This window comes from Echiichthys vipera, assembly GCF_963691815.1.
Source record: "Echiichthys vipera genome assembly, chromosome: 1".
In the NCBI taxonomy this organism is placed as follows: domain Eukaryota; kingdom Metazoa; phylum Chordata; class Actinopteri; order Perciformes; family Trachinidae; genus Echiichthys; species Echiichthys vipera.
Window position 1 is genome coordinate 5752612 of NC_139826.1, and position 25546 is coordinate 5778157.

Here is a 25546-nt window from a genome sequence, read left to right on the forward strand (position 1 = left end):
AAGATGCGCTCTGAAGGTGCAGGATCCTAGATAGAGCAACTTATTCTAAGAGAGGGAGAGGGTTATTCCTGCACACTAAGGAGACAGATTAAAAGCACATTTCCCATTTTTAGCAACAGTATTTATTAATAGGCTTATATTTATACCCAAATAGGCTTTTTGTCGGTTTATTGGGAGAAACCAAGCATCTATATGTAAAATCAGTCATTCAGCCGCCCAGAGCCTGAATGGAATAATCCATTGTTTCAGAACCACATTTTGCGCATTTTGTGAATGGCAGTCCGATCAAGCTCCTCAGAGCGAATCGACGATTAGTCGATGATTCGGGTCACGTCTAGTTGTAATTATTTAAAAATGTATACGTTTGAACTCTAACTTGTTACATTAATGCTGTCATTTGTTGGAGAGTTGAATCAACACTAGTCTGGCACACCAGATGTACAGCGCTGAAAAATAGCCTCCACTGCTGCATCTAACTTAGCCTCCTCCCAAGGATGATAAGCGGTGTAGCCAGGCACTACTCCAGCACTGACACAGAGCTGTGGAGATCTTGTACTGAGAGACTAAATCAACACTGATGTGAAAATAAAAGGCCAGCTGAAATTGATTTTCAAATGCTGCAATAACTTACAAGATATTGTGATGACATCTGGAATGTCATCACAATATCTCCATAAAGATGTGAAAAAAAGAACAACTTGAAACAGATTTTTAGACTGTTAACAAAAGCCAACTTCAATATATATTCAAAGCACAAAAATGACCCCAGAACCTGCATTTAGTTAGCCTAACAATGGACGTATTTTACCAGTTTTGTTTTCCCAACTAAATATATATTGCAGCTGACATCCATGATAACAGTGCATTTTGTTTTGGGAGATCGTTTTTCACCATTGTAATTACATTCAATAAATTCATCAAAAATATCATTGAATGGAATTCAAGGCTCGATTAGCTGCAAATGTGTTTGGAGGAAACACGATGAAATAAAAACTTTTAACATGATAAGTCTGTAAACATTTGGAAACAGTAAAAAATGTCAAGTTATATTTTGTGGAAGTGAGATGAGTGAGTTGAAGTTTAAGTCCAAGTACTCAAAGCGTTTAAAGTGTCAGTAGAAATACTGAACACATTTGAACACTAAAGAGTACGAGCTGGAAGCGGCTGGACTGTCAGTTGATGTGTAGGCACAACAAGAAGCTATAGTAAGCTATAGAAGATAAACTCCTATTTAATGACAGTTGAAGTTAGGGCTTAAACAATCACTCAGGTTACTCGATTACAAAAATCATTGTGGTAAAATCTCTGCCTCGATGATTCGATTAATTCCTATCTCGCGCGTTATGCTGCCTGTTCAGCTCAGGGATCATTGTTCCACACGGACCGTTTTTGCATTTTTGTGTTTGGGGTCATTTCACACTTAAAAAAAAAAAGCCAAAAGGTTTCATGTGTCCACTGCAAACTAGAAGTGTTCTACCACAACAGCAGGACATGGATGATTCAGCGCCTGAGCCCAAAGCAGCCCGATGTTAACGCCACTTCACAGAGCGCCGCTGTTCTGGCTTAAGGAGGACGATTGCCGTAGTGACAAACAGGAAGAGAATGCGTAACGTTAGCCGCCCTGGTGAATGCCTCTATGTTTAGTTTTTCATGAATGTTGAACATAACGTCACCTCCCTGATCAGTCTTTAGAGTTTTGTTTGAGTAAATGTGTCAGTGGAGTTTTGTATGTTGCTTGTTGTTACGGTAAACAGGAAGAAAGAGAGTCACTCTTCCTCTTGGTATCTAATATCTTTCTAATTCATTTTCTAAATCTATTTGTCCTTGAAACCTGTTTGAGGAAACATGTGCGTCACATGTAATTGTATGCCCCACTTTGAATTGTTTAAATAGTAAATGATTCATGGTAAATTAGGAGTGTATTGCCTTTAACTAGCACACACACACACACACACACACACACACACACACACACACACACACACACACACACACACACGTGTACACTCAAACACACACCCGTTACCATACCAAATATATATACTTGCAAAAACATTTTTTTTGCAAAATAACGCAAATTCTAATAATTTTTTCGCGATCTGCGGATTAATGCTTTGTAAATGAATCTGCTCCTGAAGTCTTCCATAACTGCTAGCTTCAGGAAGGTTTCTTGTCTCATCTCAAATTTAGTGCTGGACGGTACGACCAAAAAGATGTATCATGGTCTTTTTTAAAGATTCTGGCAGTTTCAGTGTACATCAAGTACATCGTGGTATTTTTTAAGCCAGAAAACTTCCAAACAGCAGACGCCGCTCCTCTGCTGGGAAGAAGTTCTTCTGGTGCATCTCCGGTCTGTCTTTCTTCATTCTCCATCTCCCCTTTCTGTTGTTGAATGTGCAGCAGTGACAGAGCCTCTCCCTACCTGCTAGCAAGTGAGCTGTACCCAGCGGTGCGGTGTAGTGTTGTAAATGTATAATTAGTAGTGTTACAAATATTACAAACGGTTTTTTGCCATGGTGTTTTTCCCTGTTAGAGAGAGTTAGCTGTGGATTATTAATGGTTGTGTTCAAAGTTAAAATGGCTAGTAAGAAGGGTATGCAGTTAATATGGGTTCCCTGTCAATACCCTCACAGCTTGCCATGGCCGTAGCCCTCTTTGCAGTGAATATTATATATTTTGCTGCCTATTGAAAAGTAAGAGTGATTGTTTCAGCTTTGCCTGGAATGGCAGTAAACATTGAATTTTAATTTCTTAAAATAAAGCACCAGCACTGTGTTAACATCGTGTTTGGTGTGGTCCTAAAGCTGCTCTAGGACCACAGAGAGGAATTTTCACCAGGAGTGCTTTTATCATATGTAATATATAAGTGTTTGATTTCTGGTTGGCCATCCATGACTACGGCTTTGGACTTGATTGTGTTCAAAGGCAATCACATCAGTTTTTCTCTCTCTTTTTACTGCTGTGGTAAACTCTGTCAGTCCTTTCTTTCCTTCTGTCTTTCTTTGACCCAGATTTAGGATTTTCTTGAATAATGAAAATGTGTGTGTGTGTGTGTGTGTGTGTGTGTGTGTGTGTGTGTGTGTGTGTGTGTGTGTGTGTGTGTGTGTGTGTGTGTGTGTGTGTGTGTGTGTGTGTGTGTGTGTGTGTGTGTGTGTGTGTGTGTGTGTGTGTGTGTGTGTGTGTGTGTGTGTGTGTGTGTGTGTGTGCGTGTGTGCGTGTGTGTGTCCGTCCTGATGCTGGAGAATCAGTGGGATTTTGCCTCTTAACGTGGATTTTGAACTGCAGCTTATTGGGGATAGAGATGAAATCACATCCAGAGTATATGTTCTCCGTTGTTGCTCTTTGTTTTCCTGCTGTAGGAAGACATACTTGATTCATCATTTGCCAGTGCTCTGTGCCTCTCTAACCGTTGATCTCCTTTATAAAAAATATATGCACCTAATAAGCATGTAAGCCCTTAATCCGATCTTTTCTCTGTGGTTGGAATAAATATATTCTTTCTTTGCATCATGTGAGGGTCACATCTGGTTGCTTCTGGAAGGGACAGAAACATGGCGATAGCTAAATAAAACTGGTCGGTCACTAATACAACTATTTTGTTGGAGACCTTTGAGGGAGAGTCCACCCCAAAATCAAAAATATGTATGTTTATCTTACCTGTGGTGCTAGCTAGACTGCTGCTCAGCCTAGATAGTTTTGCTGTGAGTTGTCCAGTGTTGGAGATATCGGCTGTAGAGATGTCTGCCTTCTCTCCAACATAATGGGAGTAGGCTAGATGGCACTCTACTACATTAAATATCTCAAAAGCAAGTCTCATTGCAGAAATCAAGAAAAAAATTAAATGAATTATGGTTTTCATGTGTTTCCAACACACTGTAGCGGATTGCCTGAATGTTCTTTTGTTAGCGTTCCAGTCAGTGTTTAATCAGACACTTTAATGGTTCGGTTCGTATTAAAGGTCCATTCCCACATGGATAAATGAATCAGTGTTAAAGGTGTTAAAAATCACCTGACAGAAGGATCACAATTATACAGCAATAATCAGAGACACAATGTAGTGTCAGTGTATCACACAATGAGCTGCTGCTTTTAAATAATTGTCCAAAAGGTCCAAATTACGTTCTCCAACAGAAACAGTCCAAAGTTAAATCAAAATCACTTTATGGTTTTAAGCACAACAAACTAAAGAAAGTTTTTTTCAGTTTGTTTAATTCTGTTTTAGTTGTTTTTTGTAGGAGTGAATCATCTTCTCAAACTAAATAATAAAGGTTTCAGTTTCGTTTTTACAGTTAGGAGTGGAGTCTCTTCCCAAACATTTAACAAACGATCATTGAACAAGTGAATCTCCAACGCTGTCAGAGTTTTCTGAGAATTGGAAACAAGCGACCGTGTAGAGACAGAATTTACAATAAGATAAAAACATAAGGCTGTTTAGTTTGTTTACTAAAAGGACAGAGCTGTTCTATAGGAAAGGGATCCTTAAATGACTCCTGTTGTGATCTGACGCCATACAGAAAATACAATTCAATAAAATGTACTTGTCGGGGGTGGGGGGGCGCAACGCTCCCCTAATATAATGGTAGGGGAAACACTGTGTTGATTACACAGTGTCATGGCTTTAGAAAAATGACACCATCAGCATTTGGATTAGTTCCCCATAAGACTGACTTTCACTTTGCAATTCTGTCTGCCTGTGGGTCAACAGTTCTGGAAAAATGACAACTCGCCTTTCCTGTAGAGGGCTTGAGTTGTGACTGAGCCTATAAAGGTAATAAAATAATAACATGGAGGCTTTGTAGTCTGAACAAAGACTGCAAACTAATTGAGGCAAGTCAACAAAACAACTTCTAGTTAGCGTAAATGACGGACAGTAGAACAACCGGAGTAACTGGAAAGAGGGAGGTTGATGCTAACGGTATGAACTGATGGATCTAGTGACTGGAGGGTCAGCCTGACAAGCTCAATCTACATGATCATATGAAAATCAAATGTTGTTATCAGTGTCTCCATTGTGCAGTTTGTCTGTAAATAAATGCAGTGTGCCCTGTGTTGTTGGTAATGGGTCTGAGGAAAAGACAAAGTGAAAGTGATCTGGCTTTTTTTTGCAACAGCAGCCCCAACAATACCACTTGAGAAGTTTAAATTTGGGATGGTTCACATTACTTTCAGGACAGCTCAGATTGTTTTAGGACGGTGAAAAAGTAAAGATCCCTGGGACCCACTGAAAATAAGCAACGATGTGTCCAGGGGACACAATACAATGAAAACCTGTCAACATCACTCTTACTTTTTACTATCACAGCTACAATGATGTGAGGTCATTAAAGAAGATAAGATTGTCCATGTTAAGTGCTTATCCATGAATAACAACTGTTCATGCTGAATCCAGTATATCATCAGCTTCAACTTCTCAATGTCTGCTGATACGGTCTGCCCTAAAACCAGCCTGTAGGCTCAACAACAGCAACAACCCATGGATTTGAACACACAGCTCTGAAGGAAACGTATGCATCAAGTGAGGGTTGCTCGACAGACCCAGTGCTCGACAGTTTTTTACAGCTCTTTCCAAATCCTCTTGGCTACTTTTTTTTTGTGAAAAATAACTAGTGACCTTTCAATGACTGTTTCTGGTGTTAGTGGAGACTTTTGTGGTGTTTTGGACTCTGATGCACCAATCACTCTGCAGTTAGTGTCCTCAACGAGCAGAGGGTTCTGCTGGGAGCCCCCTCCCCATCCCAAAGCATTCACAGACGGCACTGTCCCACTAGATTTAGAGACTTTTCACACCTTCTTAGCAACTTTATTTATAAAAAGCTACTAGCGACAAATTTAGCTCCTTATTCAGATTATCAGGGATGTGTAATCTTCTCTTACGCATCAGCACTGCGCAGGCGTGTGTGTGTGTGTGTGTGTGTGTGTGTGTGTGTGTGTGTGTGTGTGTGTGTGTGTGTGTGTGTGTGTGTGTGTGTGTGTGTGTGTGTGTGTGTGTGTGTGTGTGTGTGTGTGTGTGTGTGTGTGTGTGTGTGTGTGTGTGTGTGTGTGTGTGTGTGTGTGTGTGTGTGTGTGTGTGTGTGTGTGTGTGTGTGTGTGTGTGTGTGTGTGTGACAGCAAGGAGGCAACATAGGCAAAAAAAAAACCAACAAAAACAAAAAAAACATTTGATTGGTTTGACCCTTTACTAAGCCCCCTGCTGCTGATGCTGAACCTGCTTCATTTCCTCTCCTTTTCTTCTGGTTACCTGCGAGTTGTTCCCACAGTTCCAGAGATCTGAACTTCCTCCGACTCCTCTGAGGGGAGAGAGGAGAGGAGGAGAAACAGGAAGGAGTAGAGTTTTTCTTGGCCCTGAGAGTTTGAGACCAGCTCAAACCACCAACCACCACAGCCAGAGATGGTATTTTTCTCAGCCCACACCTGGCACTGACAGACGAGATAGGATCAAAGTTCTCCCACAGATCCCCGAGGATAGATTTAGTCGTTACACCACAAATGTGTTTTATTATGATCGGCAAAGAAAATTACAAACAGAAACTACCGTATTGTCCCAAATATAAGACAGTGTTTGTTTTCCTGGAAATCCGCCCGAAGAGTGGGTTTGTCTTATTTTCAGGATCTAGATTTTAAAGGAAAAGTAAGTGCTTCTATAGACACAGTCACTGAGTCAGTGAGAGTTACATGTCAGTATACAGTCACAACAGCACATGGTGCCAAAGATCCCTAAAACGAGTTCCTTTCATGGCGAACCGTCAATCACAACACAATTTACGGCGACACTGTTTACAGAGCAAACTGAGGTTAGTTTGCAGTGCCAACCAGCTTACTGCGTCAGGGGCCTGGGACATGGAGACACATGCCGACAACTGAGGCAGAGTTATGATAGCAATTTTAATATGATGGTGATTAAAGCAGCAGAAACATACAGCCAAGAAAAGGAGGCTCGTCTTATAATCAGGGTTGGCTTATATTCAGGACAATACGGTATATATCTTTCAAATGATTAGGGAAACACTAGAAAGTATTAGAAAGAAATGTAAGAATGAAAAGTATTGAATTATGCGAGTATAATAGGACAAAATAGAAGATAAATACACATATGTGCAATTTCTAATAAAACAAAGTAAGTGCATATAACGATATTGAACTCATGCTGTTTGGTGCATGAATGTTTTGCTCAGTAATTTGTGATTTGGTGGGGGAGAGTGGGACGTGTCCGAGTGTCAGAGCAGTAGGTCTATGCAGGGAAGTTCATTTAAAGCCATTCACTGTCCTCTTGTCAAGGGAAAATGACAACTTTACAAAATCATTTGACACAGAAAGACAAAGCTTTTTTTCTGGGAAATCGGATCTATGCTGCCAAAGAGTCTCTTTACTAAAGATAGCACATTACAAACAGCGGCAATGGAATGAAATGGTATACACTTCAACCTCTGTAAAACACCTCCATTTTCTTCTAGGAGAACTTTGTTTTTTCGCCTCCTTCTGTGTCATTTTCCTCATCTCAGTCAATGTAACGTCCTCATTAAGATAGCGTCAATATTCATGAGCTATTTAGCATATGCCATTTATGGAAGATAGTGGGAGGAAAAGTGGGATGACCCTGGGCTGAGAAAGTGATCCCACAGCAGAAAGTGATGTCATCAGATCTCTCTCAAATCAAACATGTCTGGTTTAGTCCACTCAAAAGTATTCAATTGACTGTCATTGTAAGACCAAGCAGAATGTTCTCTAGAAGCTGCATCCATCAATTGTTCACAATTTTATAAATTAGAGAGGATTAGGTGTACAGTAAGTGTCCGGGTTGTCTTTTGTCGCTGGAATAGTTAGCCTACCTTTAGCGCTCCAGTGAGAGTCCTTGGATATACATCAGATCTCGTGTGCGTGCGTGCGTGCGTGCGTGCGTGTGTGTGTGTGTGTTTGTGTGTGTTTGTGTGTGTGTGTGTGTGTGTGTGTGTGTGTGCGTGCTTGCGTGGTTCCGTGCTTGCGTGGTTCCGTGCTTGCGTGCGTACATACAAGTTTCTTACTTTCCGAGTCATCTGCCTGTGTTCTCATGGCCATTTGGTTTTTATTTTCCATATAAAACAGTGGAAGTATTTCCACTCTCAGTCCTGTGGACCAGCTGTCCAGCCCGGTTAGATCAGGCCCAGAAAGCAGATGAGGGCTTTTCCTCACAGCACAGTGTCTGTCAATGATTTCCTTTCCTGTTCTGTGTTCTAATTTAGACTCTGAACTGTTTCTGATAGACCTTGAATTGTTTTACCCTCAAATACGTCACATTTCCAAGGCCCATGATGGTAACAGATGTCCATGTCTGTGTTAACTTTGATTTCTTCTGACGGATGAGTTCCATTTCTTATTCTTGCTTTGTTTCTGTCTCCAGGCGGATCAGTGACGGAAGAAGATGATGCTATCCTGAATCTCCTGGCTCACAACCCCCCCACCCCACCCCCATCATCCTCCTCACTGTCCACAACTCTGCCTCGTCATGAACCATACCCCCAGCCCCCACCTGTCTGAGGGCGGTAAGTCGGCGGGAGGCGGCCTGCTGTGCAGCTTGGGTCTGGGGTCCGACAGGGGGATCCGGTCTCCTGACAGCCTCACCCACACCCCCAGCCCCTCTGGAGGAACCCCCAGCTCCAGCCCCCCGCTGTTGCTGTCACCCGGGCTGGGAGGCTTTGGGCTGGGGTCCCTGGGGGCCATGAGCGACGGCGCCGGCGCCGACTGGGAGAGCAGAGAGGAGCTTAGGCTCAGGGAGCTGGAGGAGGCTCGGGCCAGAGCGGCCCAGATGGAGAAGACCATGAGGTGGTGGTCGGACTGCACCGCCAACTGGAGGGAGAAGTGGAGCAAGGTAGGCTTGTGGTTACTGAAGCAGGAGAAAAACTGTAGGCATTCCTCAAGATCTGATCCATACATTCATACGTTCATTTTCACTTTTGTGTGCACGCATTTATTGAAGCATATGTGCGTTTTACCTTCTTATGCAGGTTGTATACTCTTTGTTAAACTCACTTCATTGGATTGATGTGTTGAGTTACTTTTCACAATATTTTCTTGATTAATAATAGGGGTGGGTATCTTTGGTGCCTCACGATTCGATTCAGAATCGATCTTTGGAAGTTGTGAAACGATTATGAATCTTAGAAGATAGGAATCGCGATATTTACATGCATTGATTTTTTGCCTACCCATACTTAATAACCTCTAAACATCCGATGGCCCCGCTAGATGGAACCATATTATGCTAGCTTGTTGGGTAAACTGTCATGGCCATTTTCAGAGGGATCCCTTGACCTCTGACCTCAAGATATCTGAATGAAAATGGGTTCTGTGGGTACCCATGAATCTCCCCTTTACGGACACGCCCACTTTATGATAATCTAAAAAAAAAAAATAGTGTTTGAATATTTCTATATACTGAAGTACACAGATTTATATTAATTAATTTAAATTAAATAAAACTCTGACTGGAAAACTCTTGTGGACATTTAGAGTCATTAATTGCTGCCCGCTGCCCAACACACGCAGTTGTTCAAAATCTGGTGAACCTCGACTGAGTCTTTCAGAGATGCTCCTTTTAAACCCAATCATGACACTCACCTGTTTCCAATGAACCTGTTCACCTGTGAATGTTCCAAACAGGTGTTTGTGAGCATTCCTCTACTTTCCCAGTCTTTAGTTGCCCCTGCCCCAGCTTTAGGAACATGTTGCATGCATCAAATTCAAAAGTGAATATTTGCATCAGTTTGAACATTAAATATCTTGTCTTTGTAGGGTATTCATTGGAATATAGGTCGGAAAGGATTTGCAAATCATTGTATTCAGTTTTTATTTACGTTTTACAAAACATCCCAACTTCATGTGAACTGGGGTTTGCAATAAACAAGCCCTCAAGCTAATGCGTACTAACTACACTAATGATGGATCGGAATTTTTTGCCTGACTTATGATATCAAATAAAAGCCAGACACTGCATCGTATTAAGTTGCTGTAAGCAGAAGGCAGAAAACAACGTTATCTTGGAGTCCTGGCAACTGCCTCCATCTCATGGACCTGATGAGTTGATCTCATAGTGTCTATATTATCCCCAGGTTCGTTCAGAGCGTAACCGTGCACGGGATGAGGTTCGTCAGCTGAGGCAGCGGCTGGATACCCTCACCAAGGAGCTGACCAGTGTCCGGCGGGAGCGGCAGGAACTGGCCTCAGAAAATGAGACACTACGACAGGAGACGCTGCGACTCCACGGCGACCATATTCCTGACCCTCCTCCTCCATCTGCCACTTCTCCGTCTTCATCCCCTGCACACCCACGTGGTGCTTCCTCCTCCTCCTCTCCATCTATGCCTCCTTCCTCCCCTGCATCATCCTCCTCCTCCTCTCAGGTCCACACTGACAGCAAACTGGACAGGGTGGGGGAGGGACCACCAGGGTCTCCGGAGCCAGAACCAGTGAGGGACGTGGACTTGGAAAGACAAAAGATGTGTCAACAAAAGGTGAGTCTGCAGTGTAAATGTAGACATTTAGAGTGAGAAGGCATTTTCATTTCATTAACTGGTGTCATTGAGATGAAATGTTTTTTGTCGACACAAACCTGAGAACAGAAATATCCAAAGCTGATAAAGTTATGTCAATCAGCCTGCAGCCATGTAAGGTAGAAAACTAGAATGTACACCTCAAGTTGCAGTTTACCTCCAAACTGTCCAGACTTACATAATATATATATATATATATATACATATATATATATATATAGAGAGAGAGAGAGAGAGAGAGAGAGAGAGAAGACTGTGAAGGCATTTAATAAAAGGCATCAAGTGTATTTTTTTGGTGAAACATGAGTGCTTCACACATCTCCAGATCTCACCCGTTCAGTATCTGACCACATGTCTCCCCTTAGTTACAGATTTCTGTCACAGTGAAGTTGACCTTTGAATCTATCATATTTACATTTGTGTGAAATGTTGTCATTACTAGTGTAGGCATTTTTGAGTTATGGACAAATGCTATTTTTTATTATTTCTCTCCCTTGTCTGTCTACTTTAAGATGTATAATAAAGGCATAAAGGCAACCCCACCCCCCACAAATATCAGACTCAACATTCGTACATGGGGCACATGCTCTACTGGGTGAGCTAGTGGGGTGCCCCAGGCTTTACTTTTTTAATTTTTATTTCTATTTTTTTACATCTTTGGTGTAATCTTGTGTTCTGGGAACAGCCCTTTGATAAACAAAAGGATTATTCCAAACATAGACGAATACAGATTGATCAATAATGAAAAGCTGCTTCTCTAGATCCTGAGACCAGCAGGTTCAGCTGCCTTTTTACTTGTTTGTTTAAATGTTAAAAATGCTAATGTGATTAGCATGGGGCTTGTATTGTGTGCTGCTGACCTGCTTGATATCAGTGTCCTCTGCTGCTTTATGGACAGTATAAATGTAGTCACCAGCCCTGTTAGCTCGCTCACTAAATGTGTGTGTGTGTGTGTGTGTGTGTGTGTGTGTGTGTGTGTGTGTGTGTGTGTGTGTGTGTGTGTGTGTGTGTGTGTGTGTGTGTGTGTGTGTGTGTGTGTGTGTGTGTGTGTGTGTGTGTGTGTGTGTGTGTGTGTGTGTGTGTGTGTGTGTGTGTGTGTGTGTGTGTGTGTGTGTGTGTGTTGAGGGGGGGTGTCCTATTTAAGAGAGACTAGCAGTGTGGGTACCCAGGTACACACACACACTTTCTCATCATGCTTGCTTATTCCTGAGGGCTCAGAGATGCTGCAGTACTTCTTCTCTGTCACACTGTTCTATGGGGACCGTCCTGAACCTGAAGCCTTTACAAACTCAGACTGAACCTGCTGCTTCACTCAGCGTCCTTCATAATGACACATGAGATACCCGTGAGAACAATTCAAACATGTATGGGATGTTAGCATTGAGCACCATCAAGCCTTATATTTCAGCCTGCAGCCACTCTCAAATACTCTGGAGGCCATTTTATACTGAAAAAACAGAGAGTCAAAGTGAAAAAGTAACGTCTGGAACTCAGATTACTGAAAGTAAGAAACTTTCCTCACAACCGTATGTTTTTTGCTTCAGTCTATTTGTCTAGATGGTACATTAACGTCTTGTCTGTTTGTGGTCTTTGAGACACAGCATTACTCTGTGTAATAGGGGTCACCATACCCCTGAAAGACTTTTTGTCCTGTAATATCCTCTTAACAGCTGGTGGGGACCTGTCCCTCTGCTCAGGTGTGAATCATCTGGGATCACATTTTATTTTATATAACTGCTTTTAAGCATCGCTGCCACCGGCAAGGTCCTGAAACAAAAAGGACGTGCCCCCCCTCACTTTATTTTTCAGAAACCCTCTTTTGTCCGACCCACTTTCACAGTCTCACAGCAATAAATGTCACAGGCTACATACAGGCTGCCCTAACACCTGATTGATTGTGCTCACTGGGAGCAGACATTGCTCAGGGCAATAAATAAACTACTCTTCCCTTCAGTTAGAGTTTTCTTACCCTCAGCCTCAAAAAAGTATTCTAGCAGGCAGCCCTGAGAGGTGGCCCTGCCCATGCACTGGGAGTTCATTCCTGCTGCAGGTACACCAGTCTTTTATCACACCACATAAGGAATACTGATGACTGATTCTCCAAATTGTATTTTCTGTCTGCGGAATTGTTTCTGCTTTAAAAACAAATAAATGAGCTTTCTTAACAATAAGTGAGTGTGCACCACGTCCCATGTAGTATATGTGTGTATATATGTGAACTGCACTAGCAGTTCTCCTTGGTCCAAACTGTAATATCTCAACAACTATTACTATATATGTATTCTGAAGACATTTGGTACAGATAGCCATGTTGCCTGCTGAATGCATCCTAAAGACTTTCAGCTTGTACATTACTAAAACAAGTTGCTGACGCTTTTGTCCAAAGTGCATTCAAATACCTGCCAAACTAAGGATCAGCCTCAGCTGGGTTTAGTGCTTATTAAAACAGTCTAGCACTCTAACAACAAACTAAATTTCTGAGCATAGTACACATCATACTAGCTAAACAGCATTTTAGCATGCTGATGTTAAGACATTAGTGTGCATTTCATCCTTGAATATTTCTGCATCTTTTAGTTGTTATCGCTTTCTTTCATTTGGTTGCCCATGAATGCAATTATCGCCTCCTAATGTATTGATAATTGTACATATGCTGTAGATATTGACATCATCATATTCTGAGTAATATTTTGAGCTTAAGTAACTGTTTTTTTTAAGAGTTGGACTGTGGCCAGGTAACTATTTAGATCTGTTGTTGTAATGATCTTGCACATCTGAACTGAACAGCTCTCCCTCACTCCCAGTGTGTGTCTGGACGTTCAGTACCAGGATGAGATGATATCTTAGTAAATCAAGTGCTGAATACACACGTATGGCAACTGCAAACTCAATAAATGCATTTGCAAAACCACATTTTTCTCATGCAGTTTAAAAACTAGATTATAATCAGGTTTAGGGCATACTCCGGTTTCTCAAACACCGTACCCCGGGTAAAAATGGAGTTCTTAAAACCCTGGTTATCAGACTTAGAGAACTCCTTCAGTACCCCAAGTATTCATGCATGTAAACAGCCTTCCCGGGTTACCATCGGGTTTCTCGTCTGCGCATGTGCCGTTGGATATAACTCCCACTCCGCAGCAGTGGCTTTTGACCTGGAAATAGAATAAACCTTGTATGTTTGCGTAGCACCACCCACTGTACCGGAGGTCATGTTACTCCGCCATTTTCCCATTCAACCCCTGCTCATGCCCTTCGATAGACTGGCGTCCTGTCCAGGGTGGACCCCGCCTCACGCCCGATGTCAGCTGGGATCAGCTCCAGCCCCCCGCGCCCCCGACAGGGACAAGCAGTTGAAGATGATGGATGGATGAACCCCTGCTCATCTATACGTCGGGAACGTCAATAATCTGATTATTCACTTAACCGGGGAAAGACCATTTGCGGGTTACTAATGTGCATGTAAGTCTGGCCCTTAGTCTTGAAATACCGGTCCCATTATCAACATCTGTCATCATGATTGAGATAATCTATTCTTTAAAGACTAGAAACTCTGAAGTTGTCAGAAATGATAGTGACAACTGGTGGTCTATTAACACTGCTTTGACCTGATGTATTTCCAGATCTGGGCTCCCATTGTGTGTCCATAGCAGCGGTGGGCCTCTCTGATTCTCACCACACACACACACACACACACACACACACACACACACACACACACACACACACACACACACACACACACACACACACACACACACACACACACACACACACACACACACACACACACACACACACACACACACACAAACACACGTATATACTTGTGCATGAGCTGTAACCTCTTAATGAAGGTTTCCATGTTAAAGCAGCAGTGAATAAAGATCGCTGTCACTGCCTATCAGAGTTGACCTTCAGATAGCTCAGGTATGGTCTCCATGGTAACACGCACGCACACAGACACACACACACACACACACACACACACACACATACACATACACATACACATACACATACACATACACACACACACTCACACATGAACAAACACAGAAATACACAGTGAGGCTGTAGCCTTCCATGTAACCCATGATAATGTGGTACCCACACACAGCAGAGCCTCATTTCCTGTCTCCGTCCATTGTTCTGGTTCTCACACACACTGAGTGCTTCCACATGTGGCATGGTAGGGTTTGGCTTACACTGACATCTGTTACACACTGGGGCCCTCTGTTGGCGTTTACCTGTAATGCAGCATCACAGCGGTTTTCAGTTTGGTACACCTGAAAATGTTCAAGCATGTAAGGTTTAAAAAAAACGACATGTGTTTCATCAATCATTCGAAAGAGTTTCTCAGACATGGAGAAAACCGCCTGGTTTAGAGATTGACCTCAGTGCTCCTTTCAAAAATTATAAGGTATCATCATCCCAAAGCATGGAGAAAATTCTTACACCACAGATTTAAAAAACAATCAATCAATAATCAATCAAAATAATTAATGGATGTGGTACATATTCCAGTGATACCGAATTTAATCATTTAAAGGTGAAATGTGTTTCTAAAATTTAGCGTATAATGGATGTCTGGCAGGTTGATGAGGTATAATACTCGATATGGACGTTGAAACGCTTCATTAACTCACTTTAATTGAATTTTTTTGGGATTGATTAAACCTGGAGTAGGCAGTTTATTTTTGGTGATGTTGGGTAAAACCATCGATAATGATATTTCTTCATATTGTAATCTGATCATGACAATAAGTCTCAGTCAGGAAAGATATTATAATATTTAAAAAGGCTCTGGCTTCACATGTGAATGTCCTCCTATATATTTTTTACAATATATTAAGTCATATATCAAAATCCATTTAAATTGAAAAATGTTGCTACTTGTGTCGAATCTTGATATGCGATTAATCGCAATTAATTCATTACAAAGCCTCTAATAAATTAGATTCTCTTTTTTAATCGTGTTCCACCACTAGTTTTAATGTTAAACATACATGTGTGAGGCTCAGTGAACCACTCAGCTTAACTGTGCACTATATGTGAATTTATATACTTACTGTACCTATAAGCCGTTAATCCTATCACAAATAGGCCAATATATCTCTGCTGATAACATGTTGGATTCATGTTAATGACATATTCACATTTCTGGAAAGATAAATCTTTAACAAAATGATTTTGCTGCCCCCCTGCAGCGACTCTGAGCATCCCTAGAGGTCACAGACCCTCTGGTAAAGTAACTAGTAACTAAAGTAATCAGATAAATGTAGTGCAGTAAAAAGTAGAATATTTCCACTGATTTGTAGTGAAGCAGAAGAATAAAGTAGCATGTAAATAAAATACTTAAGTAAAGGAGAAGAGCCTCAAACTTGTACTTTGGTTAACATGTTTTTTTCATTTAATAAGGATTGTTTTTTGACAAGCTTGTTGCTTTGAGTCGGCCTATCACTATTGTTTTGATCAGCTGTTATGCTTTGAGGCCTATTGCTACTATTTATATTGATAAAATAAAGATGATATGCCCCTTGTTCAGCGGCAGCCTGTCCACACTAGGAGCGTGAGGAGGTGGACTCAGGAGGCTGCTGCCGCACTACAGGACTGCTTTGAGTTGACAGACAGGGATGCACTTGTTGAGCCACATGGAGAGGATATGGACAGCATCACAGAATACATCAGGTTCTGTGAATACACCACCATGCCAACCCGGACTGTGAGCTGCTTCTCTAATAATAAGCTGTGGATCACCAATGACCTGAAACCCCTTCTTAACAAGAAGAAGAGGGCATTCAGGTCTGGAGACATTGAAGAACTGAGGAGAGTGCAGCATGAACTCAGGGATATGCTGAGGACCTGTAAAGACGCCTACAGGAGGAAGCTGGAGACCCAACTCCAGCAGAACAATGTGAGGGATGTGTGGACTGGTATGAAGCAGATCACTGGGTGTAAGGTGAGCGGCAGACAGTCATCAGGCAGCCTGGAGAGGGCAAACGAGCTGAACAGATTCTTCAATAGGTTCAGCTCACAGCCTTCTGTCGTCTCCATGACACCTCCAGACCCCCACACACCCTCACTGCCCCAAATGCTTCAGGTCAGGTAGGGAGACAGCTGGAGAGACTCAACCAGCATAAGGCTGCAGGCCCTGACGGTATCAGCCCCAGGATCCTGAAGACATGTGCCAGCCAGCTGTCTCCTGTCCTACAACACCTCTACAACCTGAGCCTTGGTCAGGAGAGAATACCAGTGCTTTGGAAGACTTCCTGCCTAATTCCTGTTCCAAAGAAGTCGACACCATCAGACCTCAATGACTATCGACCAGTGGCCCTCACATCTTACGTCATGAAGGTGCTGGAGAGACTAGTTTTGGTCAACCTGAGGCTGCAGGTGAGAGCCCTGCTAGACCCTCTGCAATTTGCTTACCAGCCCCACTTGGGAGTTGATGACACTGTCATCTACCTGCTGCAACGAGCCCATTTGCACCTGGATGGTGGAGGAGGTACTGTGAGAATCACATTCTTTGATTTCTCCAGTGCTTTTAACACCATTCAGCCACTGCTACTGGGGGAGAAGCTGCGGGTGATGGGAGTAGACGACACAATGATCTCCTGGATTACTGACTACCTGACAGGCAGGCCGCAGTTTGTCCGTATGGACAGTGTTCTGTCTGATGCGGTGGTTAGTGATACAGGAGCTCCACAGGGGACTGTACTGTTCTGTCCTTTCCTGTTCACCTTATACACCACTGACTTTCAGTACAACACTGGGTCGTGTCACCTGCAAAAGTTTACTGACGACTCTGCTGTTGTTGGGTGTATAAGTGAGGGACAGGAGGAGGAGTACAGGGCACTGGTGGACAACTTTGTGAAGTGGACTGGACAGAATCACCTGCGGCTGAACATTTCAGGAAGAAGAGGAACATGGCTTTCCAACATCCGTGAATTCTGGGAAAGGATGTGGAGGCGGTGGAGGATTACAAACACCTGGGTGTTACCATCAACCACAAACTGGACTGGAGATCTAACACTGGAGCTGTTTACAAGAAGGGGATGAGCAGACTTTACTTCCTGAGGAAGCTCAGGAACGTGTGCAGCAAGATGTTGGAGATCTTTTATCAGTCTATGGTGGCCAGTGTACTTTTCTTTGCTGTGGTATGTTGGGGAAGCAGCATTGGAGCCAGCGACACCAACAGACTCAACAAAGTGATCAGGAAGGCTGGCTCTGTGATTGGCTGCAAACAGGACACTCTGGAGGCTGTGGTGGAGAGGAGGACACTGAAAAATCTGTTATCCATCATGGATCATCCTCTCCACCCTCTCCAACTCACATTGCTCAGACAGCGGAGCACCTTCTCCAAAAGGCTGCTTCAGCTTCGCTGTCGTAGAAACAGATACAGGAAATCTTTCCTGCCACAATCCATCACTTTTTATAATAACTCTCTCACCCCTGCCTGACAGAGAACTCTGCTCTCTCTACTGGTTTTTTGTTTTGTATATATTTTTATTGTTATAGTATATTTTGCATATTTTGCTGTATATATTATTATTGTTTATTGTTTATAGCAAACTGTGCACTGTATATATATATACACTATGTATATATTGGATTATATTTATGTTATGTACAAAGTGTTTATTTGCTGACCCACTACTGCTGTTACAAAATAATTTCCCAGTCTGGGATCATTAAAGTCATTCTATTCTATTCTATTCTATTCTATGATATATGCACTCCTGTCGCTGTAGTGTTTTACAATATGTGACGCTTACATTTTTCCGGCCCCTCATTTTGGATAACTTTCGTCAACCGTCACCGCTATTATATATTCCTACTTATTCATTTTTTTCTCAAAATGCATCAGATTGATCCCCTCCTCACCCTTTTCACCCCATACCCGTTTTCTTGCCTGCTAGATGCTAATCTGGAGCAGCGGGAGAATTCGGGTCGTATTTGGGCCGTGAGGGTCGGTGTTTTACAGTTTATGGGCATGGTACTGTGTTGAATATCAGTTTATAGCATATATCATAAATGCTGGCTGCCTGCACTTGACCCCGGAGCTGATGTGTTTTCCACTAGAGACTGACAGGGGAGTGGATTTTCACTCCTGTCCCGCCCTGCTCCCAAAAAAAAGGTCCCGCTCCCGTTACAAAATAAAAAATTTACTCCGGTTCCCTCATTTTTGGTCGTCTTGTGTATACTTGTGGTCATTAAGCATCTCTTTGTGATCATTTTGTGGGTGTTTTTCAGCAACATTTTATGAGTCAGGGCCCCGTACTTTATGGGCCCCTGGGCCTGTGACCGCAGGCCTGTTCAGTAATCCATCCATGTCTGTGCTGCATTTTTCTCAAAGAAATGGCACTAAATAAAAATCTCTCACAGGGTCAATCATGTTTTATTTTTCAACCATGGATAACTTTACAACTCTCAGTCACAGAATTGAATATTTATGAGGAAGTCTTCTCAAAGAACCATGCAGCATGGAGCCTGTGGGAAGCAGAGACTTACATTTTACATCTGGTCGATGCTGTGAAGGCTATAGGGTGGGGAAAAGTTTGGGTTTTCACTGTTGCAGCGCCAAAGCAGACAGATTTACTATATGGAGAGGAAGAAAAGCTCTCCATTTCCAGTTTAATTTCTGTCATGGCCATAAAATAAAAAGAGATGTGAAAATGTTTGGTCAGGAGAACCCACCCAAAGGTTTCAGGGTTCTGCTGGGACAGCACATTGGCACAAACCTTCCATGATCTGCTGTTTAGAACGGTTTGATTTGCAGCCTTGTAGGGAGAAACAGAGGGTGGAGTGGAAAACAGTGAAGAGAGTGTTGATGCAAAAGAGGCTTATTTTTCTGAAAACTCCTTCAAAATCAGGGAAAAGATATGAGTAGTTTGGAATGAGACTTTATTTTTAGGGACTGGGGAACTTTATCCCAACTGATGATTTGTAGGGCGTTACAGAACGTTAGGAGGGTAAATGTTTCTCAAAAGAATGCTGGATCACACATCTTATGATCAAATCCTTGGTAATGAGAGTGATATTCCCACACAATAAACAAGCCAGGGGGACCAAGAGAAAGAGGTACCAGTCCATTCCCTCAAAGTCTTCACTATATATACAGAATATACTATGTCCATACTGGACACAATTAAAAAAAAAGTTTCTGTAATATACCACTGTATAGTATGCCCCTTACATCAACAAACCAGTAACAACAACCAACAAATCTCATGTTCTTGTCCCTCTCTCTGTCTTCGCCTCTGCCAGGACTTGGAGGTGTTGGAGTCAGTCCTGCACTCCAGGGCCCCAGACGGTGACACTCAGGATGCCTGGGAAAGTCGCAGCGGTGTTAACCCGCCCACCTCACGCTCATCCTCTGGTGTGAGCCGGCAGGAACGCAGCAGGCAGCTGTGGGAGGACATTAGCACAGTGGAGGAAGACTCCAGCAAACTCAACGCCCTGCAGCTCCGCCTGGACGAATCCCAGAAAGTCCTGCTGAAAGAGAGAGAGTAAGAGAGACCGGACGTCCCAAACTGTCTGGGCTGTAGGAGAGATATAAAGTGTAGCATCAGTAGAGAATTCAGTCAGTCCAACATGACTTTTTGAATGTCTTTCCTGATACTGTCTACTTCTACTCCCAACAATATGTTAAATAGATTAAATGAACTCCACCACCACCTGCTACGTTTTTTAATCGATTCCACTGACTTGATTTCCCTGCCTGTAGTAGCAGGCAGTGGGAGAGCTCACAGTACCACATGACAGATACTGTAATTATTACAGACTTGTGTCTCACACATGTCCTGGAGTCGGTATGGATTGATACAAATGATTGAATGGAAGCATATTTGCTCTGTGAGTGGAGTCAGTGAATGATATTATAATATTTTCTTTTAAATTGCTTTCCATGTCTTTTGTCCTTAAGAAAATAACCCTGATGTCATATTATCTCAGCTTGGACTTGGAGACTACACATTTATTAGAGAAAGAGTGTGTAACAAATTGGGTGCATGTTGGAAACATGGGTGTATACTAGGCAGGAAAGGGTCACGCAAAAAGGACGGATTCAGTGTTTTTGTAGCTTCACCCAAGTACTAAATGTCAGGATATGTCTTCTGCTGCTTCCATTTTGACCATTCATTTTCAGATCTGTCTCCTGTCAGTCCACACATTTATTGTAAGCTGAAGTATCCTTTTAAAATAAGGATACAAGACTATTTTAACATTGTGGTATTTCTGAAAGGATCTGAATGCTACTTCCACCACTGTCCACTAGTGACCTATGTTGATTGATTTGACTTGCATGCCAATAGGCCAATTGTGTTATGATCATTTTCTGCTCTCAGTTGTTCAGTAGAGGTGCCTTATCTGTATGGATTTGCACTTATACGGTTGTCTCCTTTATCACCTTGTTAAAGTTATACTCCTTCAGATTTTCATCTTTTTAATTGTCTTTTCAGTTCCTATCTATCACAGTGAAAACAGTGGCGATTGATCATTAACCTTTTTGCCGAGTATTCCAATATCCGTGTCTGTGTGGACATTCCCGAGCTAGATGTTAATAAGCCGCCATGTTAGTGAAGGTTGGTCTGCCGGCCGAACTTGTCGTTAACAGTTTTGCTGTGTTCACTTGTAATCGTAAATCGTGAACTTCCAACTTCTGAGTCAGGCAGAAGTGCGATAGGAACAGGTGGGTGTGTGTGGATATAAGAGGGGACCATATAGGGGATGGCCTGGAAGTAGAGATGTGAATGTGTTTCAATAAAGTTTACAAAACAGCAAAACAATAAAATAGTCAACACACATAGTGACCGTGACAAGATGGAGGCTCTGAAAGAACAGGCTCATCTGCAGTTACATCTTACTGCCAAAGAGGCCGCTAGAAACAACATATCTCAAATCTTATGGAGTAGAACTTTAAGAGTGTTGTGACACACCTGCCAACCTGTAAGGACCAGTAATCCCTGACCCTATAATCACAGCAGACCATGAAAATCCCTCCACCACTGCTTATTCTACACCCAGTCAATGTGATGGCCCCCTCTGTTCTGTCAGGAGCACAGCAGCTGGAGCCAGGAAGTGGATCCTATACTATTTATTTTCAGATGTCAGCAAAGTAGAGTTGTGTGTAAAAATATAGGATTCCACAGTAATGTGGTGGTTGGAAAAGAGGTGATAAATTGTTTATAACTGAAGCCAGGACTGGCCACAGTCACTGCTAACACAACCTTTCCTCTGACTGTGAAATACAAATGCCTCTTTCCATGCATGGGTGATCACAGCGCCATGTGTTTTTAAATGTACTGTGCATCATGGATGTTTAAAGGGATATTTTGTTTTTTTTCAAGTGTGGTTGTATGAGGAACTTATTCATAGTCAGTGTGTCCCGTACTGTAGACAGTTAGCACACTGCCAAAGAAAATGTACATTAGTCACCTTAAAAAAACACACACAGAACCACAACTGTGCCACGCACTGTATTAATGCATAGATCAGCCGTTTGAGTCAGATTTTCAGCAGTTTATGGCATAAACAAATATTAGAAAATAAAAACGAGGGATTTTAACAGTGATGACGAAACTCTGTTCACTGTGGAGACAAGAGAATCCCTTTATTATGCAGAGTATACAGAAGAAGAACTTCTGCAGGGGGAGACTAAACAGCTTAGAGAGAGAGAGAGAGGGGGAAGGACAGAGAGCTGTCTGACAGCATGTAAAGTATTTAAATATTCTAAATATATTGTTCATTTAAACTGAAATTGATTTTCTTTAGGTGTCTGAAGTACATTTAGCTGCTGCCCCCTTACCACAGCAGTACATTGCTTGACTCTTACCTGCTTCTCCAAACTGTCAGCGTCCTAACACACTCACTATGGATAAGTGTCTCATATCACCACACTTCAAAATATCTGAACTATCCCTTTACAAACAGAGCTCAACAGGCATGCAATGTAGTGTTGTAGAATTAGGCAATAACCCACTCTGGCACTACAGCGGTATGATTGAGGGATGGATATCACCAATGTGTGTTGTGTCTCTGTGTCTTCCCTAGAGACAAGCTTGCATTGAGTAAGAGCATTGAGAGGCTGGAGGCTGAACTCACACAGTGGAAATTCAAATACGAGGAGCTCAGCAAGACCAAACAGGAGGCCCTCAAACAGGTGAGACGTCCACGAGCACCACTGCAACTATATGTCTGTTTAACTGAACACACAGACATCAGGTCACTGTTGTATCTTTCTGTTTTAGCAAAGGGCCACCCACATGTGAAATGAGAACTTAATCACGTTGGCCGTTCCTCATTTGCATAAAGTTGCGGTCCAGGCTACTTTAAGCAAATCAGGGACGTCCAGTCTTTTAAACAAACTTATGTCGATCTAAAATGAAGACAGAGTCAAAACTGCGTGGCTTACTCCTCACCTCATGTTTTCAGAAACACATTTCGGTGAATTATTCTCGTAATCTGAGGCAGTCGTCTAATCCGGTGCAGCAAACTTGGTCATTGAAGAGAATTCATATCTGCTAAATGACGAGCTCATCAAGTGTCTGATGCTTGGAAGTGGGGCCACTCCTCTCATTCAGCTTTGAGGCCACTTGTGAAACCTTTAATGCTGGAGAGAGATGGTTTTCATCCTTCAGCAGCTGGACTCTCGTTCTGATTTAGGTTTGGTTGGATTTTACTGGTCTCAGGGATTTGGAACACATTTCTTAAACAAATCTGAACCAAGCCTAAAACTGTAACTGTAGCTGGCAGCGGGGAGGCAAATCATTCATCACAGAGGCTTGCATGTCAGTGCCTTTTTTAATGTACTTCCAGAGTTGCCAAGAATCATACAGCAGAGAGAGTGTGCTCCAGCTATCCACGCTCTGAGGATCACTGGATCCAGTTGTGGGCTGATGGCAGGTTGATAACTGACAACCTTTAATCAAAGTTCACAGCAGATTTTCATTTTAGAGTTATCAGAATCAATCCCACTATCGAGGATGTGGACTTCCAAAAAAAATTAACCGGTAAGGCCATGTGCAACTAGGCAATGTGTTGCTTGATTTTTGGATAGGCGCAGTACAGTATGTTGGCAGGGTTACGCCTGTTAGCTGGAAGGGAACCCATGTGCTGGATCTGGATTCGCATTGATCAAAGTATGTTTTAATTGACTGGTGTTTTCTTGTACAAAATCCAAGCCATCTCCAAACCTGTGTTTATTGAGACTCATTGTGCCAGCCGTCAATAACACTCCATCATGCTATGCTGAACTGGAAGCAATTTCTTTAAATGCTCAGAGTTGCCACCGCGATTGAAAGCAGCATGAGCAATAAACACCAACCAGAGCTACTCCGACTTAATAAAAGGAGGAATGGGTGATGTAGAGGAGACATTTTCACCCTCCATCACAGAGACCTTAGTTCAGTTCCTCAGCAGCTGAACCTTTGGCTTGGTTAAGTCTTTAACCAGTGACGTCTGCTGGTCTTTCAAGGAGGGGAAGCTCATTTTTCCGGCCTACATCATAAATGTGTTTGTTTATTTATATGTAAATTCTACCCTTCGTTCCTTTTCAAGAAAATTATCTGTGACCTTGTTCTTCAAGGTCGCTGATTCGCTCATTTAGCTGTCAATCAAAAAAGGATTCCGCCTCAGACAGCTCATCCAATCATCATGCAGAAGCTGACTGTGTAAAGCTCTGTGGTGCTGTGTGGATGAATGAGGAGGAAGTTGCTCCGGTTACCTGTGATAAGGAGCTGATTCTGAACTAAAGATGAAGGCTTTCTAGCGCGTCTTTAGTCAATGAAATGTACACACAGCAGTACATATGTCACCCTTTTTTTTTTTCTTTTGTGAGATTTTAGGGGAAGCTGAGCTTCCCTTGCAGTCTTAGAGCAATCGCCACTGGTTCTAACTAACACAACTGGCTGTGTTGGTGGGGAGACGCCAGTGGGGCACCTACACAAAAGAGCGTACGCATTTTCAAGTGTCTAACAGAGGGATGCAGGTTTTCCTCAAGAATATGGGTGGACTTTGCAGCATCCATTTTCCCTTCAGCTGGGCTGGCTCCTTGGTAATCACATTGGGAGTAAGCTAGTGCACTGACATGTAGCTTTTTTCAGGAGCATTCTCTCAATATAAAAACTGATTCAGTGTGGACAGAGTGTGCAAAATGAAATGTATCATGTGCAGAACCAATAGTGCAGTCCTCTGATAGCCCAGATCACAGTGGCTTCATGATGCATATACAGTTTTATAAAAGTAGTTGTTTATCTATCATTGAGTCCACATGGATCTGCGAAAATTGCAGTGGTGAACTAACATCTGTTAGAATGAACGTTGTTTTCTCTGCCTGACTGCACACACAAAAAGTTCCCCTTCTTAAAATACAGCTCAACTCATTTATAATTATCCAACCAGTAGGAGTCAAAATCAAATTTAAATCTTAAATCCTTAAATCCTAAAATAAGACATACCATGGACATGTCTAAAGCACAGAACCAACACAGTCCCTCTTTTAAAGGGAGACCAGTGAACCTGTCCGACTCTTTAGCTAATGGTCACATTCAGCTCTAAACAATAGTTGTAATTTTACAAGACAGTATGTTTGTAATTTAGCTGTTGAAACTAAGGCATTTGCAGTGACTGAGCAAATATTACACTGTTACCTGTTTTGAATAATGAAATAGAAATGAATCAAAAATAAAATGTCTCCTTTCTAGTCCAGGGATGATGAAAAATGTCCAAATGAAAGATCCTTGTAGCAAGCTGCTGTTCAGACATGCTGACACATCTATTTTAACAGAATACACTATCATGTAAAAAGATAAGTATATTTTATCACAGTGCATATGCAGTTCTGTGATACAGTATTAAAAAACAATGCTTTGATATATCCCTCTTCTATTTCTCCATCTGGTGCTGTGATCATCTCTCTTTTCTTCATAGATCCAAAATCTATCTTAATGTACTGTTGAGTTCTGTCTGTCAGATAACCAGAAAGGCACCGACAAAGGGTAGGGCTATGGACAGAACCATGATAA

The 25546-nt window shown here is 42.3% G+C and overlaps 1 protein-coding gene across 2 annotated transcripts in view; it reads left to right on the forward strand.

Annotated features, from left to right (window-relative positions):
- The window catches only part of ccdc102a (coiled-coil domain containing 102A), a 98223-nt gene that overhangs the window by 38940 nt on the left and 33737 nt on the right, over window positions 1-25546 (forward strand). For both annotated transcript variants that reach the window (XM_083912983.1, XM_083912982.1), the window contains exons 2-5: window positions 8375-8842; window positions 10083-10484; window positions 19791-20032; window positions 22575-22683. In XM_083912983.1, the coding sequence (XP_083769109.1) occupies window positions 8480-8842; window positions 10083-10484; window positions 19791-20032; window positions 22575-22683 (1116 nt within the window). In that variant the 5' untranslated portion in view covers window positions 8375-8479. The remainder of the gene's footprint in view (window positions 1-8374; window positions 8843-10082; window positions 10485-19790; window positions 20033-22574; window positions 22684-25546) is intronic.